General features: G+C 41.1%; 2 protein-coding genes across 2 annotated transcripts in view; one reads left to right on the forward strand and one right to left on the reverse strand.

Moving 5' to 3' along the window:
* Positions 1-331: 331 nt before the first annotated feature.
* Positions 332-7,168, reverse strand: ubxn2a (UBX domain protein 2A). Its single transcript, XM_063494763.1, has 7 exons — positions 7,042-7,168; positions 6,594-6,656; positions 6,255-6,366; positions 4,433-4,542; positions 2,343-2,480; positions 1,875-2,036; positions 332-1,145 (listed from the first exon to the last, which is right to left on the reverse strand). The coding sequence occupies exons 2-7, from the start codon at positions 6,635-6,637 to the stop codon at positions 962-964; spliced, it is 750 nt and encodes a 249-aa protein (XP_063350833.1). The 5' UTR covers positions 6,638-6,656; positions 7,042-7,168; the 3' UTR covers positions 332-961.
* Positions 7,169-9,912: 2,744 nt separating this feature from the next.
* atad2b (ATPase family AAA domain containing 2B) overlaps positions 9,913-24,840 on the forward strand; it is a 66,724-nt gene continuing 51,796 nt past the window's right edge. Inside the window, exons 1-19 of the mRNA XM_063494762.1 lie at positions 9,913-10,104; positions 11,832-11,998; positions 12,889-12,920; positions 13,025-13,172; positions 13,712-13,811; positions 13,917-14,046; positions 14,224-14,373; positions 14,513-14,588; positions 14,767-14,868; positions 14,957-15,068; positions 16,107-16,222; positions 16,557-16,731; positions 16,930-17,018; positions 17,807-17,966; positions 18,945-19,035; positions 19,262-19,573; positions 20,243-20,399; positions 21,718-21,904; positions 22,084-22,269. Coding sequence (XP_063350832.1) covers positions 10,006-10,104; positions 11,832-11,998; positions 12,889-12,920; positions 13,025-13,172; positions 13,712-13,811; positions 13,917-14,046; positions 14,224-14,373; positions 14,513-14,588; positions 14,767-14,868; positions 14,957-15,068; positions 16,107-16,222; positions 16,557-16,731; positions 16,930-17,018; positions 17,807-17,966; positions 18,945-19,035; positions 19,262-19,573; positions 20,243-20,399; positions 21,718-21,904; positions 22,084-22,269 — 2,589 coding nt within the window. The 5' untranslated portion in view covers positions 9,913-10,005. The remainder of the gene's footprint in view (positions 10,105-11,831; positions 11,999-12,888; positions 12,921-13,024; positions 13,173-13,711; positions 13,812-13,916; positions 14,047-14,223; positions 14,374-14,512; positions 14,589-14,766; positions 14,869-14,956; positions 15,069-16,106; positions 16,223-16,556; positions 16,732-16,929; positions 17,019-17,806; positions 17,967-18,944; positions 19,036-19,261; positions 19,574-20,242; positions 20,400-21,717; positions 21,905-22,083; positions 22,270-24,840) is intronic.

A 24,840-nucleotide genomic window follows, 5' to 3' on the forward strand; every position in this document is an offset into this window, starting at 1 on the left:
TGTTTGCAGGCAGTTTTTCCGTGAATCAGCATCAGATGTACGCTTAAGTGTCTTAAGCACCGCTGTGATGTCATCATTCCTCATCAGTGAGCCCTCCCTCCCTCCCTAATCTAAATCCCCTATTAGGACTGTAAATGACAGCACAGATGTGGAGTAAGGTGCAGCATTGGTGCTTAAGAGTTCAGCCATAATCGCGTATCTGTCATCAGTAGTGAAAGCACAGCTAAACAAATGATATTAAAACAACACCAATTCAATTTGATCAATTTATTAAATGTTAAAACAAAACAAAAAAATGCAGAATTTTAAGGATTTTTTAAAATTTTATTTTGTCATACCTTGACATGTGATATATCGTCCAATGATTCAGTCAAATAAAACAATGCATTTGACCGAAAGAAAAATCATAACACTACGGAAGGCAAAAACTGATAGAGATTAAACAGCAAGGCAAACATAAATACTTCTTTTGCATCATAGTATTGTGCAAACAAAAAAATCACATGTTTGTAAACTTAAAACCTCAGCCCCTTATATATATATACTGCTGACTGTGCAGAAAAGGTGGTAAATCACAATTTGGGAAGACTTGGCTTGGTGGTGATGGTGGTGGGATTTTGCGTGTGTGATGGGGCAGATGGAGGTTTTACACGTGGCAGATTAAACAGATGGAGATCCCTTGGAGGACCATCTGCATGGGCGACAGCTATATAGTTTTTCAGCAGATTTAAGAAGGTCTGACGACAGGTAACTGCTGTCCTCCAGAGAAAGGACAGCACCTTTTGCAACTAAGCGATTATATCGTTAATAAAGTTTGAGCTAATCCCACACGGGGACAGTAGAAGGAGACAGCAACTGTCAAATGCGAGTGCTGTGGACCTTGAGATTGCTATCAGGGGGATGACAATGAGTCAGTGAGGGGGAAAAGCAGCGTGCTGTGTGAATTATGGGCTCGTGTTGGTCAGGAGTGTCCAAATGGAGCCTGTGTGTTCAGGGGTCTCTGTACAATGACAGCGTTGGCCAAATCCGCTTCTTCCAGACTTAATTCTTTGTCGGTGAGCTCTCGGAAAGGAAGAGACGTCGTCAGGACGAAAGGTGGGCAGCTCCTCTGGCAGCGTGACACGAAATCATGAACATCAGCGATCCTGGAGAAGAAAAAAATATAAATAAATGAAACATCAAGACTGAAGATTTAAAAAAACAAAACAAACAAACTGCCATCGTAAATACAGAAATGAACATGTCTGCTCCTATTAAAACTTTCCCAGCCAAGTACTCCAGTCCCTACTGTGACACGTGACTTCTCTATGAAGCACTATACTAGTACCATCATATATTATTAATAATGAGGCCCCAGTGTATACAAAGCAATCCTATGTAAGGCCTGCTCCTCACGCTGCAGGCTGGAAGGGTTCAGTCCTCTCCATCCATCCTTTACTTACTAACCCTGTTATATAAAAGCTGCACCAGACTTACGCAATCCCTCTCAGGGGATTTTATAGATCCACGCTGTTGCTACATCTCAGATTATGTTTTCTGCTGCCCCATGCACTGTGGGGCAGGGGGACGTAACATGCAGCATGCCTTCAGCCTTTAACTCCAGCAGCCTAGAACAGAGCATTACGTAATCCTAACCCCCACCTACTTCACCACCTCCCAAGCTAGAGCAAACAAAACTCTTTCTTCATCCCTTCAACCACTTCTTTTTCCTGCTTGAGATTATGGGATTTACACGCAGCGCAGCAGGAGCAGAAAAGTGTCAAGATTCCTCTTACACAGCGCAGTTAGTCGGTCTTTAATTTGCTGATTCATTCTCTTATTTTTGTCCTTTGATCAAACCGAAGATCGAGATGTGGCGTATTGGTGATACGTACCGATGCGATAGGTTAAACCTCTGCACCAGTCTCCTGCCGTCGGCCAGCCAGATCTGCAGGGAAGTGACGGGAAGGGTGTGGTCTAGTGTTACCATGGGAATAGGAGGAGATTCTCCGTCCTCGTGCACAGATGGTGACCTGGCTACTACTCTGGGTGCCACACTGGGAATGGACAGAAGATAAATAGCAGATTAACCACCAGTTTAGAAGTGCGCACGCCAGGTTTACCATGAAGAAAAAAAAAATCTCATGCAAAATGTTTGCAGACTCTTTGTATCAGTGATGGTGCAAAAATGTTTTGGTGCTCAGCTTGACAAGCAGACTTGTCTGCTGGGCCAGATTTGGTTGTGGGGTTTTTGATATTTGGATTTAGAGGGACACCTAGTGGTGTACGGTAGTCTTTAAATCTTGAGATCACACTGCACAAAATACAAAAACAATAGGACATTCACAGCGACAATCTCTCACCTGCCAAGTCTGTATCCTCGACCGCTGAAGGGATGAAAAGCCTTCTTCTTGGGAACGTAATTTTCCTCTGTCAGATCTTCCACGCTAATCTCCAGCTCCTCCTCTTCTGCTCTGCTCTCCCACTCTGCCGGAAGCTCCCTGGGATAGATTAAAGATCCGGATTGGAGTCCAGTCAGATCAATCAATATGACAAATGAGCTGCACTAATGAGCTTTATCTAGCTTCAAGCGTCGGGCTTTGGTCAGCAGGGAGAATATCTTCCCTGCTAATTTCATCATGGGGGAGTGATCAAAACCAGTGAATCGAACCAAGGAGAGATGTTACATGTGACTTAGATTCAGGCTTAGTCTGTCCCTCCTTCTTGTATGTGTGCAGCACATATAATTTAAGTAGGTTTGCATCAGTGTTCCCAAAGTAAACGGGTTCAAAAGTAATCAGACAATTGTCTACTTAATATTCCTTGTCTAGCCCTTTGACATTTCGTCATTAGCCCATGATGAAAAGAGCTCCCGTTGATTGATTGAGAGCTGTCTTTTGGATTGACGTGGCTATTCAGGAAATTGAGAAAATGGCAATCAAGCAGGTATACCAAGAAGCATGATTGGTTATCATCACTAAACTCTGGCAAGTAGGTTTGACAATGGACGTAGATTTGGTATTTAAACATATTTAAACTAAAGACACATAACAAAGAAAGAGAGAAAATAAAAAATAACTTCATTTGGCATTTATTCAAAGCAATCTAACGCTGTAGGCTCTGATTGAAATCAATAAAGTATTAACCCACGCCGGCTGTCTCAACTGAACGGGTCAATGCTATTTGAACTGACGTTCATTAAACACTTGGCTGGTGTCGAGGAGTAGTGGACCACCTCTAATTCATTAAAACTTTTTTTTTTTTTTTTGCATTTTGATATTGACTTAACTTCTGACACCACAAACAACTTTGGGTCATGACCGTGCCTGCTGTTGAGGCATGCCCAGACAATGCATTCATCAAGCAGCAGCAGCTACAACACACTTGTTAAAGCAGTTGTAAAATGTTGCTTAGTGCCCACTCAGCGATAATGTCATGTTTTTGGTTTATGCATGTGACACATAGGGAACCTGTCCACAGTGCACTCTGCTTTTTGCACCATAACAGCTGTGATGGACATTTTAGAGATAAATTCAGCTGAATTGGTGTTTTTAGCTGTCCTGATTGTTTTAGTATAAGTGTGTTTTTGGTAGAAAAAATTCAGAAATTAGTATAATGTCTGCCACTTCTTTTTTTGTCCTCCCTTGTCCAGTTTCCTGAATATCTTTAAGGTCGGACCGCACACCATGCAAAGATATGCCAAGCTTTAGGCTAATAGATCTTTGGAAATCATCTTGTTGGTGTTATTATTGAGATTTTTCACATATTCAACTAGAAAATAGGAACAAATGAGGTGTTTCAGAGTGCTTCAGAGAAAAGTCACGTGTCACAGTAGGGACTGGAGTACTTGGCTGGGAAAGTTTTAATAGAAGCAGACATGTTCAGTGGGGAGTGTTACATGGTCAGGTACCGGACTGAAGATGAGTGAAAAAAGAGCTAATGAATGAAGACAAGCCTGGAGAACTATTGCTCAAGAACACTTTAAAAATGACAAGAAAATCTTTCTCCTTGGATGCGAAATGTAAAAAAACTTTTGCACCTTACCTTACATTTCTCCCCAACACTGATAGCACATCTGCTCCACAATGAGCACAAAATATAAATAAATATGTTTTATATTTTATTTTTGTATGACTTTGCTCTTATTAGGAGAAATGTGTTAAATTTATGTTACAGATTACTCAAAAAGAAATTAACATGATAAGAAAAATGACACCGTCTTGCCATTAACTTTTCACTGCCTGAGGAACAATAAGAATTGCACTATTAGTCTGAACACTCCCTTCTCATCAGTGAGAGAACACTATTTGAGGTCGTTAAGCCACCAAGAGTAATTAAAAACCATGATTAAAGCCTAGGATTTGATGGCCCTCCTTTGTGGCAAGGCAGCAAAAATCTAACTGAAGACATCCTTAAAACAGGAAGGATATCCTGTTTCAGCCAGTCGACTCACCCCCTTTTGATGGCATCCAGGAACTCTTGATTCTCTGGAATGGAGTAGCTGCGAAAGTCCTCGTCATTTACAGTGAAGCCGTCCTTCCACAGCCTCACCACCATCTCCACCTGGAGCGAAAGCAAAAAACCCCCAATCAAATAGGCCTGACAGGATTCAGAGATAAAGTCGCCACACAGCTGTTAACCTCGGGAGGCCGGACTTTTACTGCGGACTGTTTATCCTGGCAACGAACGGGTAAACAAAATATCCTGTGATCACTGAAGCCTGGTGCTTGTGCTTTCAACTGAGATTTGCCTGACAGAGCTCGGCGAGAGTCCTCATTTGGAGAGTCTTACGCCATTTTCACTCACGCACCGCAGGCCATTGGAGGCAAACGTGAGCATGCAATTTTCAACGCAATTAAACAAATGTTTAGCCTGCCGGGTCCCTATTACAAAGGCTTTGTGAGGTTCGTCTGGGCACGTGCCAGAAAAACTACAGGTAATAATTCAGTGATTTCACTGCAGGCAAGTGCGTCCTTCTCCTGCATGATCTGGTCAGGCAGCACCGTCGTCTAAACCAAACAGAGATTCTTTGTTACGTCCTCTTGGTTTGTGCTCTTGGCTGTGAAGCTTAGAAAGTTACTTATTGAATACTTTGATCTGGCACTTAGCTAGATATGTCTATTTTATTTAAATTGCTATGATGCAAACCTGAGACTGTTTTTATGCTCCACTGGGACATGTATCCCATAATAACTTGCAATTAAAAAAATCTGTAAACAACAGGAGGTTAATAAGCACACATTTGAATGTCAGCAGAGATGATTCTGCCTAACAATGTCATTAAAAATGTAAAATTAGAGCATTAGCTATTTCAAAATGTCATTTAACTGCTTTATATTGAATTGATGCATACTGAGTATATGTGTCACATGAACTCTCTCATGCAGCTTTCTTAGCATTTCTTTAATTATTCTTCAGTAATAGTTCTCCAGGCTTCTTTAACGACATTCAAAGCTCTTTTGTTCACCACTGGTTGAAATGCAGTCCTAAAGCATGACAGAGTCTTCACTATGTGTAACTCACTGTTCTACCTCTTTCCTGACCCATCCATTTCTCTCCCCGTTTCCCTTCCTTAACAATAGCTTCTTGACAGCCTGAGACACTGTGACCATTTCTGATGAGGCTTCAATGAACAGTACATAGGTCAGCTGAAGGATAGAGACATCTCTCGGGTCCTGTGTCAGGTCTTTTGCTGGGTTTTTCTCAAGGACATTACTTTCAGATTTTTTTTTATTCTGTACTTATCCAGTTTCCTCAAATCTTTAACGTTTTTGGCTAATAGCCCTTGAGGAATTACCTTGCTGGTGCAAAAATACTATTTATACCTCTCTTGTGGTGTTATCTTTGGCATTTTTCATAGTTTCAACTAAAGAAATGTGAACAAATTAAGTGTTTTTGCCTTAATGATGCAAAAGTTGATTCTTTGCTAAGCTGTCAATTATTTATAGACATAACACTAGTTTCACTTCTTAAGTTTGATGCCCTTTTCTACTTAAATGCGTTAAGTGGCTTAGCAAACAAAAATAACAATCCTGTGAAAATGAGTGAAAAAGCAGCCAATGAGAACTACTGATGAAAACCAATTTAAAAAAAAATGACAAGTGAGTCTGGCTCCTTGGAAGCATAAATGTAAACAAATGAGGTGTGGCTTAAGACTCTTGCATAGTACTGTGTATACTTTACTTAAATGTTGTGTTATTACTAGTCTATAAGCTCAGAAATGTAGGCTGGACATTTGCAGAGATCTGGCTCTCAAGTGTGAATTTGTCTCTGACCTTTGAAGTCCCTGAGGCATCGTAACAGATCTTCTCCACCTCATCGAGGAGGTCTTCTACAGAAAAACTACGACTCATTGGAGCTTCCTCTTCATTGTCCTCACTGACCACCCTTTATGAGAAGAAAGTGCAGGTATTCACTCATCACTCTTACTGAATTCAGTCTACAGTCACAGCGTTATTGTGCAAGACCATGCAAAGCAAGTTCACACACCCCAAAATATGTTATTATTATTATGTCCAACCCAGTTATTTTCAGATTATTTCACATCCACGGCATCAATTCAGTTACAGGACTTCATTTGCCTAGAAGTGGATTTAACAAAGAGAATGACTTACCATTGTTCATCTTTTTCACTCTCCACAGTGTCAGTTTCTTTCATGTCTTTCTATGTTTCCCATCTAAGAAACAAGCGAGCACACACACACACACACACACACTGTTTTAAAAGCGTGGTTGATGTTCAATATTTTGTGGGGTAACCTTTTATTGTCTTAGCGGCGTAATATGTACACGTGTGCAGTAAAACTGTGCTACACCGCTTAAAAATGACCTAAAACTGATCATTTTTATAAAGCATTACGTGATCGACAGATAGCCAGACAGCCAAGCAGCCTGCAGCTTTATCGTTATTTATGCAAGTGGGCGGCAGAAAGCGATGGACCCGCAAAGAGCAAAACACACACGCAGGAGCCGGTCGTAAAAACGAGGATTATATGTCAGCATAAACACAACAGATGCCCATTAGCATGCGCGCATAAAGGGTAAGGTCGAATAGTGAATTACCAGTCCGTGTTTTAATCGGTTAATCCAGGGCTACACATCTGTAGCCATAAGTTTCAGGGTAGCGGTGCTTCTGCTGAGCAATACATGTGACGTAACAGTGCCGTAAATCCACTCCCGATGTCGCGGTTGTACACTCTTCTGTGCTGAACTCAGCAGTGCTGAACTCTCCCAGCTGAAACTCACGATACAGTATTAGATGGCATGGAAAGCCCACTGGATCCAAACTTGTGTGCGTTTGACACCTTACCTCTATTTAGAGGTAAGGTGTCTCATATGGCTCAACTCTATGGAGGGCTTAAACTGCCAAAATCCAAAACAAATAATTAATGACTCACTAATAAACACGCAGGCAAACAAACACAGACAAAAATAATTTGGTTTTCTGGTACATTTTCTTGTAGAAGCTTCTCATACGCCCTGAGAACCAAAACTACTACAATTATAAGTGAACAGGTAAAGAAATCAGTAAAAAACAAAAACAAATAACAATTTTAAAAAAGCTATATTACTGAAACGCACAAAATCTCTTTTTGGTCGTTTTAACTGAGGAACAGAGCAACCAAACCTGGCACACAGGTACATCTTCCACACTGGATGTGATCTGCTCATTACACATTGCTTTGAAGCTGACAGGTGATTGCTTATGGGCATTCTAGGCTCTGACTGCCTCACTGAAACTCCAATACATTTATTATGATATATTTACTACGTTAATTAATGACATCCTGCACTCAGTAGTTTCAGTCGCTCATTTGGAAGTTTAGAAAAATTTGTCTTGGATCCAGCCCTCTATGCAACATCACTGGTTATTTTACTTGTAGTTGCTTCAAATGCCTGAATGTAAATCACTTTCTGTGGTCTGTAGTTGCCAAATCGCTGTGAATTGCTTCCTGTGTGGGTACAGCTTTAGGCCCCTCAAGGTTCTCATCTATATCACATATTATGTTGCCTAACAACCACCTCTCAACAGGTTTTAATGACCCATTTGTAGCAGTTATACACTTAAATTACCTTTCACATGCATGACACCACTTTCACTGTACAGCAATAACATTTAAATTGTTGCCTATTTGTTATTGTGACGCAAAACTTGAATAATGCATGATATATTATGATGTCATTATGTTGCACATTGTAGACAATACAAACAATACTACAGCATGGTCATTTAATAGTCATAATAAAATACAATTCAACACATCAAATATCATTTTATATAAGATCTTTTTATTTTTCCCCATTCATTTGCTTACTTATTAAATGTGCCTCGTATTTATGAATTTGGCATACGTTTATAGTTTTTTGACATAATTATAGACATTGTGCTTGAGAAATAATATAGCATCCAAGATGGCATGTTCAGTATAAACCATACCCTTAAACTTATTTTCATTATCTTTGAATCAATTATCATTGCTAGCAAATGTATTATTATAGTATTTTCACTACTTCTAATAAAAGTAGTAATTTAAACTTGACATATGTTACATCAATTACTAAGCAGCTACACAGCGAAGATGGTGATGTATGGTGTGAAAAACAGGCTGTATCTCTCAAATTACGGTAATGAGAGACTAAAAAAAAATCCATGAAATCCATGCCTGATCTTTGATGGCGTATCAGTGGAAAATGATTGCAGTGTGCGGGATGACCCTTGACCTTTTCTGCATTCCCATACCTTCTATTAAACTCTATGAGAACATATAAGCACAGGTAAAGAAATTTCATTTTTCAATCATCTAACCGATATTTCGATGGCGAGATAATGAACTGGACATGTGAATGAATCGTCTAGTTCACTTTATTTGAAATCGACAGCCTGGCTGGAGCGCATTGCCCACTTATGCTCAGAACAGGGTACAATGAAAATGAAAACAGATTCCTGTTTCCATGTGAAAGGTTTAGATTTTCTTACATTTGTATCAAAAATATTTATTTGAGATATCAAATAGGAATATTTTATGGCACAAGGTTCTTAAGAAAAAAACAACAACGTTTTGACATTGATTTTTAGAAACCATTGCTTGAACCAAAAAAGAGAAAAAAAGAAGAAAAAACCAAAACAGATGGCTAGCACAGTTGCATCTTGACTCGAGCCAGAAATAGAACAGAAAACACACAAAATGTCATTTTTACTTGTGGGGATAAAATGACAGGGAGTGCAGTGAAAGAAGCAAGGCTAAAAGCATCAAAGGGAGAAGAGATTATTATTAATTCAGCCTCTTCTACTACATACTTGGAGGTCACAACAAATTCAAAATTTGATAGTGAATGCAATTCAGCCCTGTCTTGCAAACAAAAACAGTTTTTTTAGGTTGTAGTAATAATAGATTGTGTGATTATTTGAGTTTTAAAGATTCTGATTGCAGTTTTACAGGGCAAATCTAAATGTTTTTATCATTCACAGACTTTTTACATTTGTTGATGTTTTAATATATATATATATTTTTGATGAAGACAAAGAGTGAATTGCTGCACATACTGGGCATCCTGGAAAAAAACTGCAGACAGTTTGTATGATAAAGTGCAGGCTGCCCACTTCCATCTGTTTTCCTGCTGGCGTCAAGTGTACCACCTTTTGTTATTCATTTGGTGACTTATCGTGCTTTAATAGTACTTAGCTGATTAACTGACTGTCCCCAGTGTACAATACAAGTACTTACCCATAGTAACATATCTGCATTAAGAATTACTGCCTTTGTGATATAAAGTATCCATGTAATAACAAAGATAGTAGGTCTTTTGGTGGTAATCCAGTCAGCAGAAATGAATGCACCTGCCAAACAGACTTAGAACCGCCACACAGAGAGAGAGAGAGAGGGAGAGAGAGGCGGGGAGATAGAGAGGTAGACACAGAGAGAGAGAGAGAGAGATGGCGCCTCGAACTCGATCCTGCTCTCACTGAGGCAGTGTTTAGAGCCGGTTAGAGAGATTCAGTAAGGGGTAGACAAAAGAAAAAAAAACATGGTGAACACAAGGAAAAGCTCACGGACTAGGAGCGGTCCATTCATCTCGTCGAGGACTAGGTCGTCGTCGAGAAACGAGCGAAACTCTGAGGAACATGTAAGCCGGTTTCTTTTCTTTACCGGCGAGCTAGCTGGCCGGCTAGTTTGGCTAGCTGGCTGCTAGCCTTGGCCTCAAGGTGCTCCACATAATGTATTATTCACAGCAAAATACGAGCAGTATCGACACTGACACCAACACAGTCACGCAGATACACAGTGCAAGACATGAATGCGGCTAGTCGTTTGCGTATCCTTCGCACTGAACGGATTGTACAGCTGTCAGATTACAAGCTAGCGATATGAACTGGCTATAGCTTCAACTTGAGTTCCCTTTGTTTTTGGCAATTTTAACCGGCTGACTTGTTCCACCGTTTTCACCATTAATTAGCCCTCCCAATAAAGACAGTTGGGATTTTGACTCAAGGCTGTTGGCACTACTATGTGTCGCTATCCTCAAAGTGTCAGCTTACTTATTATCTCACATATGAAGGGAGAAAGCGATAGTTAAGCTAGCATTGTAGGTTATAGCTAGCCTAGCAGCTAGCTTACAGTGGGGGGAAGGGAGTCCCAGGTTCACAACAGTTGGCTGGCTCGGGTCCGTATTTAGCAAGTCTGAACTTGGTGAACTTTGAGTTATAAATGACCCAAAGACCCATGGGCAAGTTGGTTTTTAGACTATCCGTTTAAAACACACTCGTGGAGTTAAACATTCCCATGTGTTCTTCGAAAGAATGATTTGATAAATGAGCTTTAGATTTCACTCCCGATCGCTCGACCTACAAGCTGCCTGACAGGCTTTGTTTCAAAATGTAAACATTGTGATTATGCAAGACAGGAAGGTCTGTATTTTCTTAATAATTACGATTATTACGGCACTTAACACAGACAAAGAATTAATTTCATCAATGGGAAATATCTGTTGGTTGCTGTTAGCGCATTCCTGAGTTTTAGTGATTTGTTGGACAAGTGGTGGTACGTCGCAGAATTGTGGGTCGTGATTCATGAAATACGTTGCACAGGTCCAGATCAATTGATAGCACCCGATATTGCACTGTGTGAATGTAAAGCTGCACTCTGTGTAACAGAGTTTATACTTTCCCACCTTTTATTTACATTGCCATATCACAAGAAGTCAGTGTAGTGTTGTACTCCATGCAACCAGCCATTTTACTCTGTTAGCTACTTGTTGACCTTGTCAGAACTTGTCAGAACCGACTGTCCTGCTGTGACAGTGTTTGCAGAGTGATTCACATGTGGAAATGATTTCACGGTGCACCCCTTGGGCTGCCTCCATGCGTTTCTTCACTCCTGGTACATCCTGCATTTTACAGTCTGTCTGCATCCATCTATCCACCCAGTCAGACAAACCCCTCTGTCAGCACTGCAGACAGTTGCCTATGACAACAGTGAGATATACTCACATATCAGCGGGGAAGTTAGGCTGTGAAGGGCATGAGCATCAAGGGCATATGTCTGGTTGGTGCTGTGCTGAGATTCACAGGGTACATTGAGGAAGTGGGTTCAGGGTGTCTTGTCTCATGACACTCCTCTATTCTGGATTTGACGCTTGCCGATCTTGTTCTCTTCTGTCCTCGATTTTCTTTCCCCCCCATGAAATATATTTTTACTTAATATTCAAAGAGACTTTGTATGCAGATATTTGTGAAACGTTCTCTCTGTATTTGTTATCCTCTTTTTTCCTTTCCTTGTTTTTTTCTGATTGTGTGTCACAGTTTTGCCTTCACTCCCCTAAGTTCTGGTGTTATGTGTGTGTTTGTCCAACAGAAGGAACCCAGCAGTGATGCGAGCAGTCCCAGCAGTCCACGGTTTGCACCGCCTTCCAAGCGCACACGGCGGCAGACTGCCTCTGAGCCAAGCTCCAGTGATACCTCCCCGTCCCCTCAGACTAAGGGCCAGAGGGTCAGCTGGGGCATTCCTACCTACTGCACAAGGTCAGCTCTTGGCCTAGTTTTTTTACACACATAAATTTAATTAAGCCAGAGTTGGTCAAGATGGATATTTTGTGGCTCTGGCTGTTAAACCAGAGTTGCATTGTTACATGTCATGTTTTAGTGCTGTGTGATTAACCAAATTTGAAATTATGATCAGTTATGATCTTGGCTTCTAACAGTTATGAAGACAAGATTATCTGGATAAAACTTCTTCTTTTTGCATTACGTTTGCCTAATTTTTTAAAATGCAGTTTTCTTTGTTTATTTTCTTTTTAAGAGTTATTTCTCTGTATATTTTTTATTTTTCTTTAATACTCTTTTCCCGCTATTGTCAAGCATACATTTTTTTTTACCCTTCCATAAAAGCTCAGACTCACTTGCTGTTTAGTTCAGCTCTAGCTGAGATGACCAAAAAAGAGCCTGCATAGATCTGTTAAGAGGAAGAAAAACTTATAAGGTTTCCATAGGTGAACTTGGGGATGGATTATTAGAAGTTGGCCTCGTATTTGAGGGTCTTTCCTTTGGCCACCTGGCCCGGGGCTAGCTTGCAGGTCTCACAAGGCACACAAGTTCACTGCACCTTGAGGCTCCCCATTAGAGGCAGACTGGTAGCTGCACTCATGACACAGGCTTTACCTGTGTCACCCACTAGCTCTACCTGTTTTTTGTTTTGTTTTTTTCTACTTCATGGAAATTAAAATGTTCAAAAAATCCAGGTCACAGTTATCAACTAAAATAATTGTGATAATGATTTTTGGTTTAATCTTGTAGCCTTGTTGTGCATTGTGATCAGAAACACTTCATCCTAAGCTCCTAAGCAGTAATATGTGTGATTGCCATCTTTTGTGCAGCTGTCAGACATATTTTCTCTTTGTTGTTCTGTTTTACAGACTGTCGTCTCGCATCATGCAAAATGGGCATGGTAAAGTATTTTTCCCCAGTTTATCCCTGTTTAAATAACAATCATCTGGGGAGCATATGATTAAAAAATACCAATTTTAATTGAATCTTCTATCTGTGCTGCAGCCCATATGAGTCACCGGAATGAGGAGAGCGGAGGGGGAGATCACTCTCATATGAATGGCCATGTGGAGCTGAAGAGGAGCTGTCGGGTGAAGAAGAGCCAATTTGAACACCTCAATCAGAGCCTGCTGTTTGACCAGCTGGTCAACAGGTAGCTTCAGGCAGTCATACTGTTGACATGTTTCTTTGCAACAGTGCTTTGAACAGAGAATGAGCTAGAAATGTGGTTAACCGGTTCATTTGAAAGACACATTCATTTTGGAACATATGAAAGTGGATCCTAAAAAAATATTCCTTATTAAATAGTATTTGTATGCTGTGTGTTGTAAGTTGTCACAGTGTTTATTGGTTCAGGGTTTAAGATGAAACATGAGTAGAGAGAAAAACATTTTTGAGATTCTGTACTCTGAAAAGAGAACACTTTAGACAAAGTCAAATCAAATCAAATCACTTTTTATTGTCACATCACATGTGCAGGTACACTGGTACAGTACATGTGAGTGAAATTCTTGTGTGCGAGCTTCACAAGCAACAGAGTTGTGCAAAATACAATAATGTAAAACAAGCAAAATATAAAAATGGCTAATCTAAAAAGTAATAAATATATGTACAATATGTAAAGGTATATACATTACTGAATGTAAAGTTGTTAACTTGTTTCTCATTCTGTGTTGGTTTACGTGTGTGCAGCACCGCTGAGGCTGTTCTTCAGGAGATGGACAACATCAGCAGCATCAGGCAGAATCGTGAGGTGGAGCGCCTTCGTATGTGGACCGGAGAAACTGAGGAGGTGAGCGAAGCAGTGGAGCGCCACACAAACCAGGGTTTGAAAAGTACCACTGCCTGATGATGCAAGGTGAATGCAAGTGTTGGCATTAAGGCTCTTCTCTTTCAGGAAAACATGGACATGTATTCACGGGTGAAACGCAGGAAATCCATGCGCAGGAGTACTTTCAACATGCCTGCGCATCACAAAGTCATGGGCAAAACAGAGCAGGAGGAGGAAGAGGAGGAAGGAACGGAAGGTCAGTTTCCTATTAATGTTCTGGTTACGAATCAGTGAAGCAAGCAAGAGATCATGAAGTCGTTATGAAGTACCTCGTCTTAAACCGAATTAATCATAAAAAATTTTGATTGCTTAGTGTATAATATTTTAAAAACTCAGTATTCTCAAATTTAAAGATGATACTTCTGGCTTTCAGAATCTCATGGTGAGGAAGAGGAGGAAGATGCAGAGGATGATGATGACGATGATGAAGGAGATGAAGCAGAGGAGGCAGGGGAGGAAAATGACAGACCGTACAATCTGCGGCAGCGTAAGACAGTGCAGAGATATGAAGCACCGCCTATTGGTAAATATATATATTTTCTGTATTATTCTTCGAGCTTCTAAATTGGTTTCAAATGTAATTTAAACAGAAAAAAAATCACAGTAAGTGGAAATTACACCAGAGTGTAACCACTAATCATTTTTTGTTTCCCTTTTTTCAGAGCCAGTGAACAGAAAACAGAGCAACCCCTCACTTTTTGACACCCACAGATCCCCTGCGAGGAGAAGCCATATAAGGTGGGCAAACTGTGAAAAGCCCAAATCTGGTGCTCAACATATTACTGTCTTTTTCACAAGTAGCTTTTCACTAGTACGAGTAATGTGCTCATGAAGGGGAAAAAACGGAATTCCTCTGAAAAGGAATGTCAGTGTGGAGTGATACAATTCTGACTCTTGATTTGTCACGCCTCTCCAGAGTGAAGAAACACGCCATTCACAGCAGTGACACCACCTCATCTTCTGATGAAGAACGCTTTGAGCGCAGAAAAAGCAAGAGCATGACTCGGGCCAGGAACAGGTGCTGGCTGCTGCCTTCTTTCTTCTTCCCTCAGTGTTTTTAACTACTCGGTTGTACTCACTTATTTCACTTGAATTTGTTGCAACAGGTGCTTGCCCATGAATCTGACGGCTGAAGACCTGGCTAGTGGGGTGCTGCGTGATCGAGTTAAAGTGGGTGCAAGCTTGGCTGATGTGGATCCAATGAACCTTGACCCTTCAGTGAGTGAAAATACTCTCAAGTTCCAAAACAATAATAGAACACAGTTTAGCCTGAATACTTGGGTTCATCAAAATTATTAGACAAAACTAAACGACCCACTGTTTAGTTTTGGAACTGTCAATTATTAATACATAAAAAAGAAATTTTCTGAATTAAAATGTGACCTGTTGTGCTTTTCCTTATTTAAAGTGGTGGATTGCCATATTAAACATAGCCAAAATTTCCATTAAAGAGTTCAGTGTATGGACACACTTAGAATGTACTTCAAGCTGCTCTAATAGCCCTTTTCCACTAGCATCTACTGGACTAAACGTGACTCGACTCTTTTCGGTGGTTTTCCATTACAATTAAACATCACAAAATGTGTGTGCGGTCGTTACAGCCGTGTCCCAAAAGTCCTGTGACGTCATTTGTATGTAACGCGAATGGAGAGTGTTGAGATGATGGTATACCTGCTGCTCGGTGTGGGTTTTTGTCAGACTTGGGGACCACGGTGTTGTTTTCCTTTAGGCATTTCCCTCATTGCCGGGTTTCAATAACGGGGCTTTAGATTTTTGTGAAGGAGATGCTCTCATGACTCATCGAGTGATGCCACTGACTAACCAATCAGTGGCATGCAGACTGTTGACGTCACATTTTTGGATTGCCTCAGAATGCTTGGAACCCCGGCTGAGTAGGTACTAAAATACCTGGTACTGGGTACTATCACCTAATGGAAAACCCTAAAAACCGTGTCGAACCATTCCTAGTTGACCCGAGTAAGTACTAGTGGAAAAGGTCTATAAATGTCCCATACAATTTTCTTTTTCTACTCTTGGGTCTGTATGATGTCAGTGAGGAGGGATATCCTTCATTTGTTCAGCTCCATCTCTGAGCACAGAAACTCCACCATGTGATTTTCAAATCTTTTGTTTGCAAGAAAGAGCCCACTAGAAGAAAGGTGGCTTAAAATCAGGAAGAGCGGTACAGCGCTTGCTTCCGACATTGGATAAACTGACTTAAAATATGTCTGTGGTTGTGTGTGTCTTCTCCCCTAGGTAAGATTCGACAATGTGGGTGGTCTTAGTAATCACATACAGTCACTAAAGGAAATGGTGGTATTCCCTCTGCTGTATCCTGAGATCTTTGAGAAGTTCAAGATTCAGCCTCCCAGGTGAGAACTTATTGCAAGAATGTAAGGTTATTCAGTTCCAATTTATGCTGTGTTTTCTAGGGGAAAAAAAGGGATCGTTACTTTAATGATGACATTATATTTATGCCTTTTGTGGACGATAAAAGAAGTGTAAGCACTATTTGAAGTTGGTTAAGGGAGCATAAAATTGAGTTATCCCAACAATTTACAGCTTGATGTACTATTAACATCAAATATTGATCAACCACAGGGTGAGAATTTCCTTTATGTAGTCATTTTAGAGATGAATCTAAAAAGTGGTGAGCTGTAATTATCACATAAACTAAGGTCCTATTCTCTCCCTGTTCTTTTTTAGAGGGTGTTTGTTCTATGGCCCACCAGGCACAGGAAAGACCCTGGTTGCGCGGGCTCTTGCCAATGAGTGCAGTCATGGTGACAGGAAGGTTTCCTTCTTCATGAGGAAAGGAGCCGACTGCCTCAGCAAGTGGGTTGGTGAATCAGAACGGCAGCTACGCCTGCTCTTTGACCAGGTAAACCACTGCAACAGCACTCTGATGAGGTGGAAGACATTTTTTTGGCCAATAATCCATGTAAACAGTTGTTTCTTTCGGCATGTTTTCAGTTCATCTAGTTCTTTCTACTTAAACACAGGTAAAGCTAAGGAGTGTAATCATATATTGGGTGCGTTAAGTAAGCTTGACTTTGGTCCTGTGTATGCTTTTGACCAGGCTTACCTTATGAGGCCATCCATAATTTTTTTTGATGAGATTGATGGTTTGGCTCCTGTTCGCTCCAGCAAGCAAGACCAGATACACAGGTAAGGCCAATGCGATTGTGACTGTCATTTTCAAAGATGCACAGCTGCTTCATATAAATGTAAAATGCCTAACCTATACTACACTGCTGCACATTAGCAGCAGTGGCATGTCTCTGCATGTGCAGTTCCAAACTGCTGTCTTTTTAACTACCAATAGGTGGCGCAGTTTTGCTAAAACTGCTGGCAATGTAGCTCCAATTGTAAATTAAATTTACTGGATATCTATTTTCCTGCTTGTCGTCAACAGAATTTGAGTTTCATTTGAGCCTTGGTCACAGTAGTAGTGGAAATCAGGAGACCTTCACTTCTGATTTAAACCACTGAATCTGAACTCTGCGTGGGTTAAGAGGCTTTTTACGTAAACACAGCTTGAAGTTGAGCCTTGCTTAAACAATTGGCTGCTAGAAAATTAAATATTTGTAACTGTGAAGAGTGCCATTTAAACCACAGTTTATTCCAAAACATGAAGAGTGTGTATGCTCTCCTTTTTCATCCATGCTGCCACGCTTTAGTCAACAGAGCACAAGTACAGTTGCTCTTTGCACCACACTATTTTATTCAGTATGGCTGTTTAATGGACCAGATCTTTGTACCATTTGCAGAAATAAAGCCTTGTTAATTTAGGTTGTACCAACTCATGACCCGTATCAGTATTGATTCAAACAGTATTTGGCTCTCGTGTGAAGGTGTGCGTTTGCGTATAATGTTTTAGAGCCATGCATGTACAAAATTGATTTTGTTTTATAACTGTCTGGCAGTTTTTGTAATTGCCTCCCTTCTCTGCGCAGTTCTATTGTATCAACTTTGCTGGCCTTGATGGACGGCTTGGACAGTCGAGGGGAGATAGTGGTCATTGGTGCTACAAACAGACTTGACTCTATCGACCCGGCACTCAGGAGGCCTGGACGCTTTGACCGGGAGTTTCTGTTCAGCCTGCCCGATAAGAAGGTGAGAAACATCAATACTGTATACAGTGGAAGTGTGCACACAGTTGTTTCAGTGACACCCAGCTGGAGATCGAAAATAATGCAAACATAATTAGTCTCTTACTCATAAGTCCTGTGACAAAATTAGTACTCACAGCCCGCTGGCTATTAAAAATCTCCTGGTTTTTTTTCTCTTCATCCTCAGTGTTTGATGTTTTGAGTTAAGCATGTGGCAAAGCAGATGCTCATTAGCTTTCTAGAAAATTAAAATTCAGTCTCAGAAGTTTAATTTTTTTTCCATACGTAATTGCTTTATTTAGCTCTTAGAGGGCGGGAAGCATAAAACAATGTTGCGTGTGAGTAAAAGTGACAGTGAATCAGATGACCAGAACAGTGCAGGTGACTCCTCCCCATCGAGTCTGTCTAATGGGTCGCCTTGCATCGTTTGTCCACACAGTAGGATCACTGGTAATCAAAGGCTAATCTGCAAGCCAGTGGTGGCTTCTCACCAGTAGTAAGCTCTGAATGATTAGAGGATGGGGAAAAAACACTCTCTCTTATGCAAAAGCGAGTCTTTTTACATGTTTTAGTTCTGCTATGTTCCGGTGTTGCCCAAGCTAGACAGCTTCATGAAATCCATCTCAATGATGTCAGTTGAATAGAAAGGTAGATATGATGAAACATGATGAAAACTCTTGCACTTTATTCACGATAAAAACCACTTTGTTCTCATTGCCCGATCATCAAAGCGGAGTCCTGTGGAGATGTTGCAGTGAATTGTAGGGCGTAGCTTTGGCAAACGTTTCAGCTGAACTCATTCACGCACTTGGCTCCGTTTTGATCTTTCTCATTATGTTGTCAGTTCTAGATAGAGTGAAGGATGCTTACATTTAATAGGTGTATTTATGGTGTGTTTTTCTGGGTTTCTTACCTCATGTTTTTGCTCCTTGTTTTTTATTTATCTGTTTTTTTCCACCCTTATTCACTACTCTCTCTTCAGGCCAGAAAGCACATTTTGGAGATCCACACACGGGACTGGAATCCCAAATTGTCTGAGCCATTTTTAGATGAACTTGCAGAAAAATGTGTCGGTAAGAGTGATGTTTAAGTATAAAACATTATGCCAATTTTGAAAGTGACTGCAGTGTGTAGCTTTACTTTAAAGCTCCAGGTGTTCGGGTAGAACAATAAAAGACATTGAAAAATTTTCACCATGAAGTGGCAGCAGCTCACGGTGGCTGTGCCAAAAGAGCCAGCGTAAAACCCTAATTAGGAAAACAAATGATTCACTAAGCTTTGTTGTTCTCTTTCTTCCAGGCTACTGCGGTGCTGACATCAAAGCACTTTGCACAGAGGCAGCCTTGATGGCGTTGCGCCGCCGCTATCCCCAGATCTATGGCAGCAGCGTCAAACTGAAGCTGGACGTCGCCTCTATCGTCCTGGGGCCTGGCGACTTCAGCAAAGCAATGAGGACAATTGTCCCAGCCTCCCAGCGGGCTTTGGCTCCCCCAGGCCGAGCCTTGTCCCCAACCCTCAGGCCCCTCCTGGCCACTTCTTTCTCCTTGGTGCTGAAAGCTCTGCTCCGAGTCTTCCCCCATGCTCAGTGTACTGACAGGGACAACACACACGGTAGGCGTCTGGAACCCAGGCACCTGTGGTTTCAATTCTATCATGTGTTTTCCTTTTCTTGCTGCTGTTTTTCCACTGTGACTTTTGCTCTTATCTCTCTTGCCACCTGTCTCTCTTGTTAGTTTGTTTTTCCTGTTGGTACTTTGTAGTATTTGATTATCTCTATCTCGTTCCCCAACCTTATTACCAAAGTGCTTTGTATCGCCCTCACACAGTGAACATAGAATCTGTAGTGAAACATCTCCCCTGTGTATGCAGAAGTGATGGCACAGAGATTGGATAACTAGTCATCCTGTGAGCACTTCAATAACTCAACTCCCACTCCAGTCAACAGAAGACTGTTTACAGCAGATTAGGCTCGATGCAATACTCGACCAGTTGGAGATTGCTTGTAGGAATCATACTTCTAAAAGCCATTAATGACATGAAAATCCCATAGCTGTGCATGATGTCAAATGGCCTAAACATCTCTACCTAATAAGCAGATTTGCTTTTTTTTTTTAATTAAATTTTCTTGTTGAATTTGCTTCATTAACATCAGCAGCAGTGCTACTTTCAGGATTAAACTTTTCAGAAACAATTTTTTATGTACCCGTTTGCTATCAGTACACTGAGTAAAGCCAGGAAAAGTGAGTAGCCACATGTGTACATGATCAATGTTCCTCACAGTGCTAGGCGGTGACAATCATCTGCTAGAAGAGGACCTGTATAGCGACGATGACAATGAGGAAGGCTCTGCTTCCATTTATGAAGTCCAGCCTGCTGCATCCCCAAAGAGTCAGCTCACCTCTTCTGCAATGCACAGACCCTTCCTCCATTTCTCCTCGTGAGTTCACCAAAGATGGCTTTTATGGGAACTTTTTTGTGCAAAGGCGCTTACGTGTCATAACCAACAGATGGAATGAATGTTGTGTCAGAAAAAAAGATCTTTTATCACAAGACTGCATTTAAGACCTATTCAGATAAAGAAACTTCACAGGCTGTTCTACAGAACTGCATTTTCTAACGCTGAAGTTACAATAACTTTGTACAAACAGGTGCTATCGGTTCTCATTTTCGCCATTTAATTCGTGCTACGATAGCAGTATTTCAAGGCTCACTGGAGCTATCTCCTTAGATGAAGGCAACCTCTAAGGCAACAAATATACAGTTGCTCAGTTGCTCCACTGGGAGTATTTATTAACAATCCTCAGCTGTAGAGTCAAAGGGGCTAGATCATAGGAGAGGATGAAAGAGGAAACGGAAGGTGATAAGACGACTCACAAACCAGAATTGCTATTGCACCTTCTATTCAGAAATGTAGACGGGCAAAGGAAATAAACTGATCAAGTACTTGGCCTTTGACTTTCCGTTAACTTGAACCATTTGATAAACACATTAAGCACTTATCAAGCTTCTTGCTTTCAAGCTGTATAAAATTTGCTCGCACTGTGTGTTAGATGCACATAGGAAAAGCCCCTGAAGGCATGTCTAGATTTGTAGATTAATGGCACCTACTGGATTGAATGCAGGCAAAGCCATGCTTAAGTGGCTTATTGGCGTTGTTATCAAACAGCTGTGCTGCAGTAGGACAGATTTAGTCAGAACTCTGTTTCAAAAACATGTGTCCTCGAGGTTGAGTACAGATAACAATTACTGCAGAAGTAGAACTCATGTAACTCTGAGATAAGGGAGGAGTCCCAGTCATTTTTGCCTTGCTAAGCCATCAAGTAAAATGCAGAGTAGGATTACTAAGATTGTGCTCCTACACAAACCTTGAAAACAACAATAAGCTGCTGCAAGCGGGCATGTTGCCTTGTGCGTGCACATGTGCACACGAAATGTGTTCACAGCTGGATGTTTGCAAAACCATACTGAATTCCTGTTGTTTTTCCTCTGACCACTCCTCTTCACGTGTGGCTTATTTTTCTGCATCACTTGTGTGTGGGATTGCTTTTACACCAAATGCCAAAGATTCATTGCAATTAAAAGCAACTCTTACAGACTCGGACTAAGCTGTAGCTTTTACAGTGAGTGCACATAAGTAAAAAGAGAACAATAGGGCTTCTGCTGTGACGAGGCTTTTTAAATGACTGGAGGACTGTTGTACTGCACTCATATAGTGATAGATGATACACTAACTGTGAACTCCCATCTGCCTCTAGCTCTGCCCTCCAACAGCCCACAGCATACAGGCCTCGTCTGCTCCTGGCAGGGGCCCCGGGCTCAGGACAGAGCTCCCACTTGGCCCCTGCCTTGCTGCACCACCTGGACAAGCTACCAGTACACCGCCTGGACTTGCCCACTCTCTACTCCGTCAGCGCCAAGACGCCAGAGGAGTCCTGTGCTCAGGTAAAGCGCAAACGCATACCGATGCACTGAGAAGGTGCAGACATGTATTTATTTAACTGAAGTTGTTTTACTGTGAGAACAAAATTTGGAGACAGTAGGCAATCTGCTGGCTTCTACAACCTTTATTTCCATTTCTTCAGTTTTAGAAAACATTGTTTGCTTGACCATTTTCCCTGTAGGTATTCCGCGAGGCCCGCCGGAGCGTGCCCAGTGTAGTATACATGCCACATATCTCAGAGTGGTGGGACACAGTAAGTGATACTGTGAAGAGCACCTTCCTCACCCTGCTGCAGGATGTGCCCTCTTTCAGCCCTGTCCTTGTCCTCGCCACAGCTGAAACTCACTACTCAAAGCTGTCAGATGAGGTAGGAACGCACACACGAACACCTGAGCTCACATTTTGAGATTTTCCTGAAGGCTTGCACCCCTTTTTTTCTTTCATTATATGAAAGAGAAGATTGTTAACCCAGTGTCCTTTTTATGTGGTGTTGGAGTATAAAGCATGATTTGAAGGGTTTTTTTTTCTTTGCTAAGCTGTAATGCTAGTGCAAACAGTGCGTCACAGTAAATGTCATCTGCTCCCACAGTTTTTATCTACTTTGGCTTTGTCACCCGCTGACTGCCACACCTCACCCAACCCTTCAGAGCAGTCAGCTGAGGGGAAACACTGAAACCCTAATCATCAGTCACAATCACTATCGTAACAATCCCCCCTCCCGCGGTAACCCAGTCTCCCCACCTCCCCACCCCCTCATCAGGCGTGTTTTTTTTGGGTTACCTTGTTCAACCAGAGATATGAAAAATAAAAAGCAAAAGAAAATCAACATTGGTGATAAAATTAAGGTAACAGAGCCTGCAAAGAATAAAAGACTGGTTCATTTAAAATCAAAGATTTGTCATTATTTTTTAATTTTAGAACTTAATTCATTGTGTTTGTTTATATTGGATTTAGGTGGGCATGTAGGAATTTTGTTTAATAAAACAAAATTAAAATTATTGCTATATATTGGATATTCTCTGTAGAAAAATGCAAAGCTGATAAGCCTATCAATTGATTCTGTTGGCTGAAGCTATGCTGGCATTAACGGTCATGCTACTTTCTCTCCTGTGTGTGTGTGTGTGTGTGTGTGTGTGTGTGTGTGTGTGTGTGTGTGTGCGTGTGTGTGTGCGTGTGTGTGTGCGTGTGTGTGTGCGCGTGTGTGTGCGCGTGTGTGTGCGCGTGTGTGTGCGCGTGTGTGTGTGCGTGCGCCCTCAGAGCAGTGGCAAGACTTTTGAACTGATGTTGACAGCAACTCGGTACATTACTGTAGGCTAAGCTTTCCAACAATTAAACTGCCCAAAGCCAAACATAGTTGGACATTGACCCAAACATCTCACGATCAAGCCGAAATATCTTTTTATTTAAAACAAAAATGGACCGGAGCTAAATCTGGCAGCACTGACGACAACGCTTGAAATTCTGTTGCTGATGACACAGAGACTTTGCCAACCAATGACTGATGAGGAAAAAAAAAATACCAAAAAGCCAACAGGGAGTCCTTACTCCCACCCAAACATTCAAGGGAAAATGCTGCAGTTTAGAGCAGTCTGAAAAACCAAATAATCAAGCTTTGTACCCCACACTGTGCCCCAGTCTGCACTGTTTTCTGACTGTAAATGAACATTTAGACTATATGTGTGATGATTAATGGTTGACAGACAGATGAATATTGTTGCTTAACACTTGCGGCTTTATTTACTCTGAGAAAATACTTCATAGCTTGACAGTGCTGACCACTGACATTTTCACTGCTGGAAATTAAATGAGCCCTCATTCTCAGCTGTAGCAACCTTAATGGATTGACTTTTCTTTAAATGATGTGAAGATTGATTTCCTTGAAATATGCTACACTGGAAGTGACATTTCCACTAAGCACTTAAGATAAGCTTTAGTTTGTAGGTGTGTTTTAGCACACCAATTTTGAACATATATATACACATGAATAAATCCATGTTATGGTGTAATCAGTGACATAAATTGACTGAAAGATTATTTATGATAAGCAGGTTTTAAGTTTCTAATAGTTTTCAGACTGCCCTGAGATGACCCTAAATGAAGGTTAAAGCCAGACAAAATGTAAGAAATTAGAAAGTAACTATTTAAAGCTAATGGCATAAAAACTCAGTCATTCCTGCTGCTGCTAGAAAGTGTTTCTGTTGCACTGCTTATATCTACAGCCTTTCTTTTAAATCCTGCAATGGGAACATAACAAGTACATGAGTTGGTTCCACTGATTGGGAGTATTGTTCAGGCTATTTAAAAGCTTGTTTCATCTACTAATTAGACCTATTTGCTGGATTTGTTTGCTTTATCAATCATTTTTAGGCACGGACATGCTGCAATCTATGGCGCTTTAAGTGATTTGGCTATCTCTGAGAGTGTTGTTTCTCTCTCTGGCACGGAGAACACAGTGACAGCTGCTGTCTCAGCTCCAAGCCTCAGCAGGGAATGGGTAGGATCCCTCCCCAGCCAAAACTGACACTGCAGGCTTGGGTCCAACTACATAACTTCCCTCCCTCCCTTAACAGTCGTTCAGCCTGCTAAGATTGACTCCCTTTTCTATAAAAGTAGAAGGAAAATGTGCACCAGGTTCAACATGAAAAACATGTTGAACCTGGAGAAGAGTGTGGAGGGATGGTGGCATCCCTCAATATCTTTGCTATCTATCTAGTTGTAACACCTTTTGCTGTGTCTTTGATGCATTGCTATACTGTTCAAGTGCACAATAACTGTATCAACAGCCTGTAGAGTGTGAATTCTATCCACTGCTGATTGACCATAAAAGCATGATTAATAATGCATTGGTAATCTGGTTGCAGTGCCAAGGAGCAATAAATACAATGTAGTAACACTTATGTCCTGTGAGATGGATGATGAGGTGTAGTGATGTTTGTAC

The sequence above is a fragment of the Pelmatolapia mariae genome, linkage group LG15 (genome assembly GCF_036321145.2).
Source record: "Pelmatolapia mariae isolate MD_Pm_ZW linkage group LG15, Pm_UMD_F_2, whole genome shotgun sequence".
Lineage (NCBI taxonomy): Eukaryota > Metazoa > Chordata > Actinopteri > Cichliformes > Cichlidae > Pelmatolapia > Pelmatolapia mariae.

What these genes read in the sequence shown, in the direction of transcription:
- ubxn2a (XM_063494763.1), bottom strand. Translation starts at nt 6,637, where the DNA reads ATGAAAGAAACTGACACTGTGGAGAGTGAAAAAGATGAACAATG. An exon ending in CTGGATGCCATCAAAAGGGG is followed by an intron (nt 2,481 to 4,432) that starts GTGAGTCGACTG and finishes AATCTATCCCAG; the next exon opens with GGAGCTTCCGGCAGAGTGGG. An exon ending in AGGTTTAACCTATCGCATCG is followed by an intron (nt 1,146 to 1,874) that starts GTACGTATCACC and finishes TTTCTTCTCCAG; the next exon opens with GATCGCTGATGTTCATGATT.